Source organism: Miniopterus schreibersii (genome assembly GCF_964146895.1).
Source record: "Miniopterus schreibersii genome assembly, chromosome: 8".
Classification (NCBI taxonomy): Eukaryota; Metazoa; Chordata; class Mammalia; order Chiroptera; family Miniopteridae; genus Miniopterus; species Miniopterus schreibersii.
In genome coordinates this window covers 20,947,269-20,963,519 of record NC_138109.1, presented here as the reverse complement: position 1 = coordinate 20,963,519, position 16,251 = coordinate 20,947,269, and the positions used below count along the sequence as shown (strand labels likewise).

Genomic DNA, 16,251 nt, shown 5'->3' with positions numbered 1-16,251 from the left:
TGACTCCCAGGTTCACATAATCCTTATTTGGAGTTAAATGGAAAAGGGGTACATCTTACTATTTACTCTAGCACTGGAAGCCACTCTGAGAGGACCAGCTGGTGGCACATATCTATCTCTAAGCCCATATTCATGCCTGATTGGCCAGGCTGGGACACATGCTGTGCCTTGGAAGCTGGGGATGGATCCTTCCTGGTCATATGGACTGAGACAGAAGGAGGGTTGTTCCCTAAAGGAAAATCAGAGTTGTTATTGGGGGAGTGGAGCATGGCTGAGTACACAGTGCAGCAAGGACTCGGACCCCGAGCCCTTAGTGTGAGCAAGTGGTGGTGGTGGTAGTGGGTAAGGATCTACCTGGGCCCTCAGCCTTGTGCTGGCTGAGCCCCTCCCTGCAGTAGAATTGGAGGCAGAGGAGCAGCCAGCAGGCTTCCTTCCAGGCTAAGCAGAGAGGCGTCAGCAGGAATGAACCTTGAAATAGGGACAGAAATGAACTTAATTAGACCTTTGCAAGCCATTTGTCTCTAGGAAGTGACATTTAGTTTTCCCTGGAAGTCCCCAGATTAAGTGGTTTTGCAAAATGCTAAGGTGGAGAGTGGATTTTTCAGTGTGGGGAGAGAAAAACACTGAGTCAATCCAATTACGGAAGTTTGGGCTGAGAACCACTTAAGCAGACCCTGGGCTAGGGCTGTGGGGACCCAGCCCCTCATGTTAAGGAGTTTGGGGCAGGACCGGGGGAGTGAGGTGAGGCCAGAGGAGGCTAGTGCTGAGGGTAAGGCCACCTAGTTGTGGAAGGGGGAGATCTTGTCTGGACAGAACAGTAAGGGTAAGCTTCATGGAGGAGGTGGTTGTATTGAGCCTGAAAGAATGTCAGATTCACTGAGGAGTCTGTCCTTGGGGGTGGGGGTGGGGCTGGGCACAGACACCACCTGGACTTACCCTGTCCAACTGTTGCTAAAGTTGAGTGTGGAGCTGCCACTTGTGCCTGCATCCTAGAAGCAGGTTACTAAGGGTATTTAGGAAGATTTTGTCCCATGCCTCACAATGTTGCAAGGGGGCAGGGGATGAAGAGGGGATGGCGTCTGGTTCAGGCTCCATTAAGTCTCTACACCCAATTCTAGGTTGGAGAGGAGGGGGTGGGCGTGGTCAGTGAGAATTTGCTCTCTGTCCATGCCTACTTTTGAATCCACATGTGTGTATGTGTATCTGTGTGCACACACGTTAATCTGCATATATACACATATACTGATCAGCCCAAGCATATGCCCTGTCTGTATCAACGTGCATGTAAACGTATGTTCGTATGTGCACGCAAATCTATGTGCATGTGCAGACATGTACAGCAGCGTGCACATGTCTGTGCCTGAGTTCGCTAGAGACCGTGGCCATGCCCATGCTCATATCTCTGTGGGCCGCGAGCCCGAGTCTGCAGACCTGTGGCCATGGCAGGTATATGCACATGAGCCTGCGGAGACCTGTCGCTGTCTATACCTGTGCGTACACATGTCTTTTGTGTCCCGTGGCCTCTCAGGGCTCATCCGACTGCAGGAGCTCATCATGGCCCCATCAAGATACAACATCCGCCTGAAGATCCGCCAGCTGCCCCTGGACTCTGATGACTCCCGCCCCCTGCTCAAGGAGATGAAGCGAGGCCGGGAATTCCGCATTATCTTCGACTGCAGCCACACCATGGCGGCCCAGATCCTCAAGCAGGTGCGCGCTGGCCAGCAGCAGGGATGCTCGGCATCTGCCTGCCCCTCCCCGCCTCCTCTTCCCCAAGTACAGGCGCGATGTCACCAGATCTCAGTTTGACCCTAGTCTGCCTCTTGCCGGCTGTACGACCTTGGGCGGTCCCTTTGCCTCTCTGAGCCTGTTTCACCAGCAGCAGAGTGGACACAGTGGTCTCTATCGTCCGAGCTGGCATGAGGTGGGAGAAGAGGATGGGTGAGCAGCCACAGCCGGGCTTGGGGCATGAAGGGTGCTGGGTAAATGCTGCTTTTCATGCCATCTCTGCAGGTGGGAAGCAGGGGCTGCAGACGGGCCTGCAGCCACACGGGACAGGAAGCACAGAGAGGCCTGGGGGTCTCAGAAACAGCCCCAGAGCACCTCACTGCCCCTTCCAGAGACTGATCCCCATGCCCGCAGCACTTGGTGCTGCTCTCCCATAACTAAGAGGTTTATCCAGGTTCCTCGCACCATCTGCTCGGCTCTGCAGTGACAGTGGAGGAGGAGAGTCCTGGGTGGGCCCCTGATCCTGGACACGGCACAGTGTGGCATGCTGGGAACGAGAACCCAGCCCCCTAAGAAAGAAACAGACAAGGTGCCTTCAACCCCGCCGAGGGCGTCACAGAGAGACCAGAACACTCTGATTGCAGCCAGTGCTCTGTGTAAAGGCAACGATGTCCCAGAAAGCATCCCTGGTGACTGCAGGAGGCATTCTGGGGGGTCCTGACACAGGACACCTCGAGGGGCAGGTGGCAGGAAAGGGACATGGGGTACAGTGGAAGAGGTGCTGAGCAAGGCCTGGGAGTGGTTCAAGGCCTGGGGGAGGGCTCACGTTCCACCCTTCAGTTGGGCCCACAAGGGACGCCTGAGCGAATGGCAGGCTCTGCCTTCCCCTGAGAAAGCCCCAACCAGCCTCCTTTACGTGGTGACAAAAAAGCTCATTGGAGAACTTGAATCCTTCCCCTACCAAGAGCAAGGGGCCCTGGAGCCATCCCCACCTCTGTGGGTGGAATGAGTGGTCCCCACCTCCCACCGTCACGGAGGGTTCAGTGCCATGAGGAAGGGAAGGGTTTATCCCGGTGCCGAAACATGGGCAGCACTGGTGTGGGGCATCTTTAAAGTCGCCATTGGGGAGACACTGCTCCCCAGAAATCCCTTAACCCCCACCCTCCCAGCCAACTGTGCCCAGGGCATCCCTTCTCTTCCCGGCACGTGTAACAATAAGAATGACAGTCGCAACTTTGGTTTACCAAGGAGTCACTCTGAGCGAGGTACTCATAGTTCCTCATTTACCGCCAGCCTGGAAGTGGGGTCACTTATTATACCCAGTTCACAGGTGAGGACACTGAGGCTCAAGGGAGAGTAGTGGGCCCTCGGTCATCCAGCCTGCATGTCAAAATGTACTCCCAGGTCAGTCTGACTTGAACACATCTATAATTTAAAATGAAGATTCTTGCTCAGCTAAACACTGAACTAAACAAAAATAAGTGTGTCTGCCTGCTGAGGACTTCTCTGAGCCTTTCACCTGTGGGTGCCGGTCTTAAATCTCCTAGGGGGGAGGAGATGTGTGGCATTTTCTAAGTGGACTTGATGCAGTGACATTTTTCGCTCAGAGCACTTTGTGGGACCAGCATTCTCAAGAACTCTGTAGAAAATGCATTATGGTCATTAGTATTATAGATCATAGGCTTCTAATAAAATACATTAAATGTATGAACTGTAGACCTCGTGGTGGTGTGTAGTGACTCCACCGCTGCCACGTGGCCTGCTCTGTGGTCAGCCCTTCCTGGAGGCTGGGGCAGAGGACAGACCCTCCTCCTGGGCCTGCAGGACTGGTAGGGGCTGGGCACCTGAACACCTCTCTCCAGAGCTGGGACGCTGGGCTCAGCTGAGTAGAGCCTGGGCACTTGAGAGGGTATCTTGGGTTGTGCGGCAGGCCCAGAGTGATGCTGACTAAAGCAATGGACCACCAGCCCTGCCCCACCTTGCGAAATTTGGAATCTGGAGAGTGTGACCCAAGAATCCGCATTTTAATCTGCCCCGGGTGCTTTTACTGCTCACTCCCCGGTGAAACCCACCACTGTCTGCCGGCCAGCCCTGCTCACTGTGTGGAGGTCTCAGAATATCCCAGCCCACTGCCGGCCTGTCCCGCCGCCCAGTCCTCGGCGCTGGGGTGGCCGGGGTGGGGGCTGCTCGGGCATTTCCTACAGGTTGCTGACACTCTGCTTTCCCACAGGCCATGGCCATGGGCATGATGACCGAGTACTACCACTTCATATTCACCACTCTGGTAATGTACCCCCGGGCCCTGGCATGGTTGGGGTGGGGTTCCCTCAGAGCAAAGTCAGCCCAGTGGGGCCATGGGCTGCAGCTAGAGGAGGTCCAGGCTGGAGCTGCCTTCCTAGGGCTGTAGGTGTGGCCCCAGGTGAGGGCACGAAGATGTCTTTGTGGCCTGCTTACTTTGAGAAGTGGCATTATGTGTGACTAAGGGCAGGAACTCTAGAACCTGCCAGTGTGAACAGAAGCCCCTCTGCTTACCAGCCATGAGGCCTCGGGGAAGTCATTTAACCTCCCTGTCTCAGTTTCTTCCTCTGCAAAATGGGCACAGTAATGACATCTACCACCTAGGATGGTTGTGAGGACCTGAAGAGTTAATACAGCAAATGCTGAGAACAGTGCCCAGCACGTAAGAGCTAGAGAAGTGTTAGCTCTCATTATGCCGACCCTCGGCTCCTAGCCCACGCTTCCCCACGCATGTCTCAGGCATCTCACAACAAGAATGGCCACTTTGGATTCCTTTAGCATCCATTCCAGAGTCTACCCACTCACTGTCAGCTAGGCCAGCCCACCTGCAGGCTCCAGATGGGTCCTATCCAAACTCTGAGAACATTTAGGTCCATTTAAACCCATTAGGATAATTAGTTGTGATCTGAGATCAGCAAAATAAAGATCCCTGTGCCAAAGGGGCACCAACTCCCAGACACCCTGCCTTGGATCCAGGCGCCTTCTGACCTCACTGGGGCTGGGGGTGGACGCTTCCACACAGCCCAGGTCCGGGCGAGTGACAGCATGGCTAACCACCTTGCTGCTGAAACAAGTGCCCACAGTCTGCATCAGCCTCGCTGCTGCAGCTCTGCAGGCCTCTGACTGGTTCCTTCACTCATCCAGCATGCAGATAACATTCTTCTCAGAGCCCTGTGCTCAGCTGAGTATCTCAGGATGACTGGCACTGAGTTCTTGCCCTCAAGGAGCCACCATCCTGTCTGGTCTGCATCCCTATGAACAGCTCATACAGCAGGCAGATGCCCATGGGGCATAGTGAAAGGAGATGCCAGGTGCCAAGGGCCTAGTGGAAGGTAGAAAATTTGAGGCAGGCTTTATTGGAAAAGAAATGCTTGAACTGGGCCTCAAACTATCAGTAGGAGTTCACCAGGGAAAAAGAGGAAGGATATGCCACACAGAGGGAACAGCATAACCAAGGCCTAAGGGGCAGGCTAGCTGTTCAGTGGCGTGCTGGAGCCGGCTCGCTCTGGCTGATTGTGAGAGGCGATTGTGTTCATCTCTTCCCAACTCCACATTTAGTAATGTCACATAGATGACTTGAAACTGGCCACCATGGCAGCATTCAGACTATGGAAGTTGGCAAAAGGTACAAATAAGAGTTTTTTACCCCCTCTCCTCTGAGAGCTGGTTATTAAGCATTTACCAGCACACCACTGCTTGTCACCCTCCTTCCACCACCACCCCCACACACACACTGCACACCGTGCCTATGGCAGAGCTCAGGAGCCACCCTGTTCATTCTCCTGATCCAGAACTCAGACCTAGGGACCTTCCAGGGGCCATGTAAGGAGAAAGTGATCCTAGAAGCTAGTGACTGAGACCAGGCACCTTCTTTCCCTAGTCCCTGGATTTCTGTCCACCCAAGCTGGCTTCTCTAGCCATGCTGTATGCTGGGAAGTCATTGGGGCTGGAGGATGAGGCTGCCGGGTCCCCGATATTCCACCTTTGTTTGGGGCTGGCAGCAGGGCAGAGGTGCAAGTCTGGGAGAGTGGAGTGGGGCATATTCCAGGAGCCCAAGCCCTGTCCCTGGCATGGCAGCCCTGTCCATTCCATCCTGGGCTCCTAGAGACCAACTTCTGGCCTTTAGGGGTCCCAGCCAGCCCTATGTCCGTAGCTCAGCACTTTCTTCTCACACTTGTATCCCACTGGCTCACATCTCTGAGTTGTCACCGCTCTGAGTTGTTGTGGCAAAGCCCTGGAGCCCATGATGGGAAAATACAAGGGAGGAACCAGGGGCCACTGCAGCAGCAGGCAGATCAGCCGGGATTGCTGAGGTCACTGCAGGCCACGTCCATCCACCCCATTCTCCTTTCCAGCACAGTGAGAGGAGAGCAAGCCTTGGAGGCACAGACAAGGATGAGAGTCCCTGACCTACCATGCGGGCAGATTACTTAACCTCCCTGAGCCTCAGTTTTCTTGTCTGTAAAATGGGAATAGGTAGTTGTGATGCCTCAGGGCCTCAGGTCCCTCATTTGGTCTTTTGGGGGTTTAAGGAACCGAAGTCTTTCAGGTCACCTCAAGCCATTCAGGGTTCAAGAATCAACCATCAGGTCACAGGAGCAGACGGAGTGTGGTTCTAGGTCCAAAGCGACTCTGGACATGACAGGATGATGGTTCCAACCCTTTGCACTGAGACTCAGCCAGTGTCTCCCACCTTTCCCCTTCTTTCCCCATTGCTACCTCCCCCTACTCTTGGTCTCTGCTCCTTAATCAAAGGCTCCATCCCTGGAAACTTCACACATCACAGCTGCCCTGGGCTCATCACATCCCAACCGACCATCCATTCCGCCTCTGCCACCTCTCAGCACCTCTTTCTCTGAGTGTTACTGACCTTCCCCAGGTCAAACTGCTGACTGGCCAAGGGCACTATATAGGCATTTGCAGTTGGACAAAGTTCACTATTCCAGAATGTTCTGCTCACCATAAATGTGTAGCATCCCCATCCTCTAATTTCCAGGCTTGGTGACAGAAAAATAAATGCCGCCCCACATTTTCAAGCACCCTAGGGTGGGGGCTGGGTCATCATCCAGATTATAAAAACCACCTTTGGGACAGGTGACCACCCCCTGGCCAATCAGCTGAGGGCTGTTGGTGGGAGGAGGGGTACAGTGGACTCCCAGAATCCAAGATATGCCACCAAGCAGAAGGCATGGGCATTGGGAGTTTCCTTTAGAAGCAGCAGAAACAAAACTCGCACATCTTGGTCACCCACCCTGAGTGTGGGCCCTTTCCCCCTCTCTCCGCACAGGGCCTGTGGTTAAGTGCTCCCTCGGTCTTGCTCCCAATCCTACCTCCAAACATTCTGTTAAAGCCATAGAATGGTTCATGCCTCATTCCACCTGGCTCGTGCCTCATCCCAAGGCCAAGAGGGGTGTCCCCTCAGGGAGCTGAGGAACAGCAGGGCCTGAAGCTTTGGACCCACAGCCCTGTGGCCCAACCTTCTAGGCAAGAGTCTGGAGAAGGCGCCACCCCAGTGCCCTCCACATTGATGCCATTGCCCAACTAGGGTCACAGTTGGAGTTCTTGGAGGGAGGAGCAGGGCAGGATCCGGGTGCCCCTCCTCTAGCCCCAGACAGTGTCTGCTTCTCTTAATTTTTCATTTCCTTAGTTCAGTCATTCATTTACTCACTTATCCAGCAGCCATATACAAATGCTCTCTAGGTCCCAGGTACTGAGCTAGGCACTTGGATGGGAAGCGGTGTGCAGAGATGGAGTCAACACAGAGCTCACCAGCTGGTAGGCTCCCTTCACGCATACAAAGGACCATGGCCGATTCACCTCCATATCTCCAGTGCCCAAATAATGCCTGGTAGACAGTAGGTGCTCACGAATGCCTGAATGAATGAATGAATGAATGACTACAATACAAAGTAGAAAGTAATCAGTGAAGACCAGAGACTCTGATGCCAGTCTATCTTCACTTCACCGCTCTGTGCCTCGTTTCCCCATCAATGAAATTGTACAATAACAGTACTACCCATAGGATGGTTATACTGACCATTAAATCTGTTGACATCAGTATAGTGTTTAGAAAAGTGCTTGGCATTTCGTTCTCTGTATGAGTGAAGTCAATTAGTTAAATAAACTCCTGCTTATGTTTTCTGTGTGCTCAGCATACCTCATCTCATCCAACTCCAACTCTCCAAGGGAGGTATGGCTCTCCCAGTTTTACAGAAAAGGAGAAACTGAGGCTCAGAGAGGTCACTCAGGAAGAACGGGGTGGAGCAAGGACTGTTAGCAGTGGGGAACCCTCCACTGAGGCCTATCGCACTGCGAGCCTGCAGGAGTGTTGACCGGCCTCCTCTAGCCAGCTCTGATTCCACATGGCGGGCTGTGATGGTCCAGGCCTGGCAACTGACACCAATAGAGGCAATGGAGCCTCCACAAATCCCAGCAGCACCCAAACTTCACAGGTTCCCAAGCCCTTTCTCCACATCACTGATTTTCTTCTTCACAGAGCAGAGTTTGCTCCCCCTGTTGATTGATGGGAAAGCCTGGGACCAGAGAGGTTGAGTGATCTGCCCCGAATCTCACAGCAGATCAGTGATAGAGGCCTTGGCCCCTGACCCCTGGTCCTGCCCGTGGCTGTTCCAGCCCAGTGCCCTTCCTCCCCACACCTTTCCTAGAATCAAGAACAGACCTTTCCAGGGAAGCTCAGCCGCCACAATACAAACAGTTCTACAATGGAGTATGTGGGGGGGGGGCCACTACCAGGGTGTCTCCTGGCAGTCCCCACATGCCAGGGCATTGGCTGTGTCCCCTGGGTCCTCTCCCAGCCCATGTTCTGCTTCCAGCTCCAACTCTAGGACCCTCCTTCCAGCCCTGTTGGCTTAAGAGTTTCCCTAGTGATTCCACCCCTGCCCATGGGTCAGTCGTGGCTGTATTGGAAAGGCAGTGGCACTTGGCATTTATCTCATTCTCTTTAGGAAACCCATGCCACCAACTCTTCGCCTCTAAAAAATTCTCCAAACTTGCTTCTCCCATGCAGAAGACATTTTAATTACCCCAGCTGCCATTATCTGTGCCAGCCAGCTTCGAGCCCTTCCCAGATAACCCCACGTTAATCAGCCCCAGCTGAGCCCCTGGAACATGTCATGTGTAGGTAAAAGCCTGGAGGTGAAAAAAGAATTATAATAAATTAATAGATAAGCAATCACAATTAATGCCACTTCCCAGCAATAACAGTTATATCATGGGGAAGATATTTTCATCTGTCATTCCTTAAGGCGATGTTTTCCGAGCTCCTGCTTCCACCCAGTCAGACCCATGGGGTGCTAATGAATTAGTCTATTATGTTATGCTGAATGTTTCTAAAAGGTCCCTCGTCGACACTGAATTCAGTGTGTCAACATTTGGCATGGAGAACAGCAACTTTTTGCCAAGCAGCAAGGTTGCGCACGGTTCACTGTGTACAGCATTTGGGGTCTCAGCCTGGGGCAGTCTGGATCAAAAAATTGGAGCTGGACAAAGAGGCCTCTTTACCAGCTTCCTGTTGTCACTGCCCTCATGTCACTGGGATGGCGCATTTGGTGCCACAAGCCCCACAGCACTTTGCAGCTAAGCCCAGGCTCGAGGGGACAGGGAAGAAGGTGACCCCAGCACTGCCACCCCAGCAGGCTCCCCCTGAGGCCGTGATTGCCTACAGCATCTGTGTAAGTGTCAACAGAATGAAAGCTGCATCTGGACACGGAAAGGGCTGTTGTTACCAGCACCCGAACCCCCACTGAAGCCAGAGGTGCCTCCTTCCCACTGAATCCAGTTCTGCCCTGGTCCTAGAGGAGGCCCTAGGCAGCTAGTGCGTTGGCATCTTTCAGGCCACCCTGAATTGGAGAAGAGGCTGAGCCCAGTGCAGGGTAAGAATGAAGAGGGCACCCCCTGGGGGCAGAGCTCAGCTTCTCTTCCATGGTCCCAGCAGTTCAGCTCTGGCCCCAGACTTGCAGACACCTCGTTGCAAAACAAAATCCCTCCATCTTCCCAGACCCACCTCCTTCAAAATTGGTTTAGGTAAGATCTCTTGCTCCTGAAGCAATGCCCTCGAGGATTTCCCAAATTACCTCCAGCCCAGGCAATTTACCAAACCGCTCCTAACTTTCAGCCCCAGAGAGAGCTCCTCCCAAGAGGTGGATGTGAAACACCAGTTTCTCCACCTCAGACTCTTCCCAGTGATGTTTAGGTGCTTCTTGGCTGGCTGAACCTAACTTCCACTTTGGCTGATGGGAGTATTTGACTCAAGGGCTCACAGGGGAGACAGATGCAGACATAGACAATTGTTACCAGTGGGGTGAAATCCCAGAAGCCCTAGGATAAGAGCAGAAGCACCCCTGACCCACCCTATCAAAGCCATGTAGAGGAGTAGTCAGGGAGGCTTCCCGGAAGAGGTGACACCTGAGCTGAGCCTCAGAGACTAGCTCACCCAAGAAGAGTTGAGGAGACAGGCATTCTAGCCTAGGGAGCGAGCACACAAAGGCACTGCTCAGGGAATGAGCAGCTGCATGATGGGAGCAGGGGCTGGTGAGGAATCAGAAAGGGGAACAAAAGTAGTTTGGTGTTCCTGGGCAAAAAAATGGGATGGTGGGGGAAGGAAGTGAGACTGGAGGGGCCAAGAGCTCTGTAAACTATACTAAAGAATTTGCACTTTTTTCTGAGAAGGCAGCTCTTGAAAAACGATCCATTGGAATATGTTAAGCGTGGGAGTGATAGGGCTGGGTTTACCTTTGGAAAGACCCTTCTGAGTGTTGGCAGGGGGCGGTGGGGGACTGTAACGTCCCATGCATGTGAACTGGGGGCTGGGAAGAGCATGTATCATCGCAGGGCAGAGGGTCCGATGCCATTTTCCCGGGTTGTGTAGCCTTAAGCAAAAGACCTAACCTCTCTGCAGCTCGTTCCTCTAAAATGGGGTGATAATAACACCCCCCTTGTGAGGTGGAAATGTGACCCAACTTTATACACAGAAGGCACCCAGAACAGGGCTGCTGCTCTGAGGTTTGTGGGTGCTCAGTAAATGTTAGCTCATCATGATTACCTTTATGTTGCCAAGAGAGGAAGGCAGGAGGGACCCAACTCACGTCTGCCTCTCCCTCCAATAACCCAGTGATGTCCTTGGGGCTGGGCCCGGGAGCCGTCACACCTGAGGGGCAGAACGTGACTATTTGTGAAACACATGAAGTGCGCCACGCACCGGGCGTGTGTCAGTACATCTGTTAACCCATTTCTTCCTCATGACAACCCTACAGGGCAGGCACTACTGTCATCCCATTTTTCAGATGAGAAAACTAAGGTAAGGAGAGTAGATGAAACTTGAGCCCAGATGGCCTGGCCTGGTGGTCTGTGCCCCACCTGGTTCCCTGGGGCCGCCGCAGTGAGTTGTACCCAGGGAGGCGCCCTGGGAAGAGAAGCCTCCTTCGGGCTGTGCCCTCCCCTCTCCTCGCTGCTCCCACGGAGACTAAGGCCATAGAGCCGCCCTCAGGCCAGCTCAGTAGCGACCTCCCATCTGCTCAAGACCCTGCTTCCTGCTCCACCCAGCCCCTTCCACATCCCAAATCCTGGCCTAGAATCAGGGCCATATCTGTTTGGGCAGGGCTGGGACTAAACTGTCTAGGCCTGTCCCCTACTCCCTAAGCCTTCCAAGAGGAAAGCAACACAGTGCGTCCTAGAAGGAGGCCTTGGGGGAGGGGGGTCGGGAAGAACAGGACGAGTTTAGCATCAGTTAAGAAGATCTCAGACCAGAGGCAGCCCGCGCAGTGTGAGAGCTGCTCTGCGGCTCCAGGTTTTATCACTCATCTTCCCACAAGCCAGCATCACCTTAACCGAAGCCGGGACTGTGGTGGGGCTGAGTGTTCCTCAGCCACAGACAGTGTCCCCAGCCACTCCCTTCCAGCATGGGATGGAGTGACTAAGCCCGAGGGCCCAGGAGAGAGGATGGGCGAGGGTCAGGATGGAAGGCACTTGGTGAGGGCAGAGTACAGAGAGTAACAGCAGATGAGGAGGAGCTCGGACAACGACCGTTAGACTCAGTTTCCCCACTAGTGGGTTGGGACCAACCTCGAGTGTCAAAGTATATTTTTTCAAACAATTAAAAACATAGACTGTAGAATGAAACGTGTCAACGATGTAATCAACTCGTTAACAAGGGCACCGGTGGGAGGGCAATGCTGGCCCAAAGAGCTTGTGAGGGACTGCGTGTTTAGGTGTTTGGTGGGAAAAAACACAGAATAAGGCTGCTAGGTTAGATACAAGATGGATTAATGTCCTACAGGGCAATAAAACCACAACCGTGTGCATTACCCTCTTTATGGACAAAAATCTACAAGTGAACCCAGAGCCTGGGCCTTTAACCAATAGCTAAGAGTGAAGTGCAACCCAGGCGTGTCCAGGAGAAACACACAATCCTGGGTGGGCAGGTAAAACAGGTTTCCTTGCTGCTCTCCTGCCTTATTTCCAGGTTTAGGGGAATGTTCTTAACAAGACAGAGTTCTGCTCTGCTCCTCAAGCTGCCACCCGCCAAGTCATCTCTTTTCGGCTTAGCACCCGCTTCTCCCTCTGTGTCTGCACCCCCTCCCCGGAGCTGCAGGGAGGGTGACGCTGGGCTGCCCCGTGCATTCAGGCCCACTTTTCTGGCCTTTGGGCCAGGGCCTGCCCACTGTACCAGGCTGGACGTGACCTGGCCTAGAGACAGACAGGCTGGCCACCAGTCACCTGCTCCTAGGAGGCAGGGGCGAGGGGGTCCTGGCCTGTGATGTGGGGGATGACTGGAAAAGGGCAAGGGCAATTGTACTTTTTGAGTTCCTGGAAGAAAAGACTTTTAAAATACCCTCCTTTGGGGAATGAAATACTTCCTTCAGCCTCACTCTGGATACTTGGAGCTACCCAGACCCAGCACCACAGAGTGGGCCTCCCCCATCGGAGGAAATGACCATTATGACTGTTATCAAGCTGCTGTTTGAGGCTGGGCATTTTGTATGAGATGCTTCACCAGGTACCATAGAGGAGGCACGGTCCCCACTTGGTAGATGTAAAAACTGTCAGAGTGACTTGCCCGAGGCCTGGCAGTGAGTACATGGGGTCAACCACCAGACAGACCGGAGTTCCAGTGGACTCCAAGTGCAGTGCTCCCTTGAGTGCTCCCTCACCACTGGCCTCTCCTCCCCGGGGCCCTGCAGGGAGCTGCAGCGAGGACTCTGGGGACAGCAGGGAGTGTGGGCAGCGGGCTGGAGCTTACAGCGGACACACCTTTATTCCCACGAACTTCTCTCTGTCAGGATCTTTATGCATTAGACCTGGAGCCCTACCGCTACTCGGGGGTGAACCTGACAGGGTTCCGGATCCTCAACGTGGACAACCCCCATGTCTCGGCCATCGTGGAGAAGTGGTCCATGGAGCGGCTGCAGGCGGCTCCGCGGGCCGAGTCCGGCCTGTTGGACGGAGTGATGATGGTATGGCTGAGGGAGCGCCAGCCCCGGGGCTCCCCTTTCCCTTCCTCCTTCCTCTTCTTCCTTCTTGCCTGCCTCCCTGTTCCTTAGTTCCCTCCCACCGCTCCCCTTCTATTTGCCAGCTGGATCTTAGGTTAGGGGCCAGGACACAAGGGAGTTAGACACAGTCCATGCCGAGGTCTGGAGTACAGACATGTAACCTGCCAGTCGCAGGGAGCTGGGAGAAGGACCAGTGGACCCAGGGCAGGGAGGACCTTCAGCTGTGACCAGCAGAGGCTGGGCAGGCAGGGTCAGGACAACAGTGGGGCAGTGGGGTGGGGTGCGGTGGGAGGGACGGCCAGAAGATGGAGCTGCAGGGTGAGTGGGGTGTCCCCAGAGCAGCACAGTCAACCCAAGCCTGGCGTCTCACCAGGACCCATGTGCCTGTGGTCGGGGAGGGTAAGGGGACAGGGCAGGGTGGGCAGAGAACTCTCGGGAGCTGTTCTCAGGCAGGCCCTGGGCCCTCTCCTCCAGACCGACGCCGCCTTATTGTATGACGCCGTCCACATCGTGTCCGTGTGCTACCAGCGGGCACCCCAGATGACCGTGAACTCCCTGCAGTGCCACCGGCACAAGGCTTGGCGCTTTGGTGGCCGCTTCATGAATTTCATCAAGGAGGTAAGTGCCCCCCACATTCCCCACCAGGGCCATCTCCCTGGGGGTCATTGGTGCTGCAGAGTGGTCAAGGGCTCAGGGTTGGGAGTCAGATTCAATTTTCAGTCCCCATGAGCTTGAGCCTCAGTTTCCTTGGGTGATAATGGCATGATAGGACCAATCTTACAGGGTGATTGAGAAGCTAAGTCCTTGGCACATAGTAGGTGCTCAGTGGGTAGTCAGCATTGTCAGCAGGACACAGCATGGGCTTAAAGTGCAACAGATGAGGGGCTTCACTTCTGGCTGTGTGACCTTGGACAAAATCAAGAACCTTGCTGAGCCTCGGTTATCTCATCTGTACAATGTGATATGGAGCATCCCAACCTCATGGGGTTGCTGTGAAGATGAAAGGTGACCACGTGGAAGGTGCTCGGTGCAGAAGGTGGAGGGGGCTCAGTAAATAGCAGTCAGCCCCACAAACTCCTCTTTACGCCATGGGCCCACTGGCCAACTTCCCAGCCAGGATCCCCTCCAGGGGCAGCTCTCCTGGCACCGTGGCAACTGTGGAGAAGTCCCATCCAGGGAGCAGATTCCAAGGAACCAGAGAGCAGAAACTTGTCCCGCTGCTGAGAAGGTGACCATGCAAACACACAGTACCTACTTTTAATTTCAAAGGACTCTCTCCGGCACTGCTGTGCTTGTAAACTATGGATGGCAGTTTATTGTTCCCATTTTACAGATGGATGAAGCTAAGGTCTGGGCTTGCATCCTGGCTCCATCCCAACTGGCTGTGTGACTTTGGGTGAGATGACTAACACTTTGGTCCTCAGTTTCCTTGGCTCTATCATGAGGATAGTAAGAGTGCCTGCCACAAAGGGTTGTTGGGAAGACAGTGGAAAACTGTTCACAGAGCACCTAGCCTAGGGCTGGGCACAGTCACAACCCTATAACTAATAGATGAAGGAGGCTCAGGAAGGCGAGATCTGGGCAGGGAGATCCTGGGTCAGGGAGAGCGACCCTGTCCAGGGCAATACCAAGTGCACTTAGGGGAAGCCATCCAAGAGGCTCCATATAGACTGTCTCTGTAGCAATCACAATGGACCAGAAATGAATCAGCATTTATTCAGCAGATATTTGTGGCTGCTGGGTGCCAGGCAGGGAGCTAAAGTGGATGAGCCCCTGCACTCCCAGAGCTCAAGCCCAGGCAGATATCCATCACGTCTTCCCATTAATGAATGCAGTCCCACATCAAAAGGAAGGCAGCACTATGGAGGTAAATAACTGAGGAAGCCGCCACCTTACACCCACTGCCACCGCCTGGGATGAGGCCAGTGGCAGCTCCTCTGCATTTAGAATGACACTAATAGGAATGTGGATGAGACACAGACTTGAGAGTTTGACGCATGTGCCTTTGGAGTTTATCTCTCCCTCTTCCCAGCTGTGTGGCTTTAGACAAATTCCTGGACACCCCCAAGCGTCAGCTTCATCACCTGGCAAACACCATCGCATAGTCACTGTGAGGGAGCAATTAAGTCCTTGGCACCGGTTGCCTCCCTCCTGGAAGAGAATCTAGTGTCCATTGTTTTGGTACAAGGGGATCACTATGGTCCCTTCTCACTCATCCCCTCAAAACTGCAGAGGAAGTTCGACTGTCCACTGCCCTGAGCAAGGCCTGGCTGGCCTGGGTGATCATCGGCTCGTTCTCAGGGAACTCTGAGGCCTGACTCCTACCTCCCAGACCTCCTTCCTCCACAGGCCTCCAGCTAAGTAGCGACAGGCCAGCGTGAGGGGCTAGTGAACCTTGCCACAACCCTGGGACCCTTAGGAGCCAGACAAAAATGGCTTTGAAGTGTAACCACTTTGGGGCTGTGTGACCTTAGACAAGCTACTGAACCTCTCTGTGCCTCGGGTCCTCCTCTGTAAAATAGAGATAAAACTAGGGTTGTTGTAGGATTAAGTGATGTATGTCTGTGTGAAGACAGGACACCGCCTGGGACGGAGCAGTGCTGAACAGATTGGCTGCTCTTACTGTTGTTTCTACCATCACTACTGTCACCACTATGGCTTTTTGTTCCATGGTGGGTTTTTAGCTAAAGATCTCCAGTGCTCATAGTGTCAGGGACCCCCCACTCTGTTCACCCCTCACCCCTTGGAATGCTTGAGGTTCAGTGATACAGCCCGGATGGGAGCAGAATCATCACCATTCACACCGTAGAAAGGGGAGCCCCCTTCTACCTCCAGGGGCTGACAGCCCCATGTAGGTGTGCCCGGCCCCCCTGTTTCCTGGCCCCAGCCCAGTGAATGGCCCACCACTCCCACACCTTTACTGAGCCCTTTCAGAAACATTTTTGTCTTACCTTACTGTATGGTGACCGAGGCCCAGAGCAGCCACGTGGCTGGCCTG

General features: G+C 54.0%; 1 protein-coding gene across 1 annotated transcript in view; it reads left to right on the top strand.

Moving 5' to 3' along the window:
* The window catches only part of GRIK3 (glutamate ionotropic receptor kainate type subunit 3), a gene marked incomplete at both ends in the record, with an annotated part of 185,881 nt that overhangs the window by 128,247 nt on the left and 41,383 nt on the right, over positions 1-16,251 (top strand). Inside the window, 4 exons of the mRNA XM_081144903.1 lie at positions 1,529-1,710; positions 3,959-4,012; positions 13,044-13,217; positions 13,728-13,871. Of these exons, the coding sequence (XP_081001029.1) occupies positions 1,529-1,710; positions 3,959-4,012; positions 13,044-13,217; positions 13,728-13,871 (554 nt within the window). The remainder of the gene's footprint in view (positions 1-1,528; positions 1,711-3,958; positions 4,013-13,043; positions 13,218-13,727; positions 13,872-16,251) is intronic.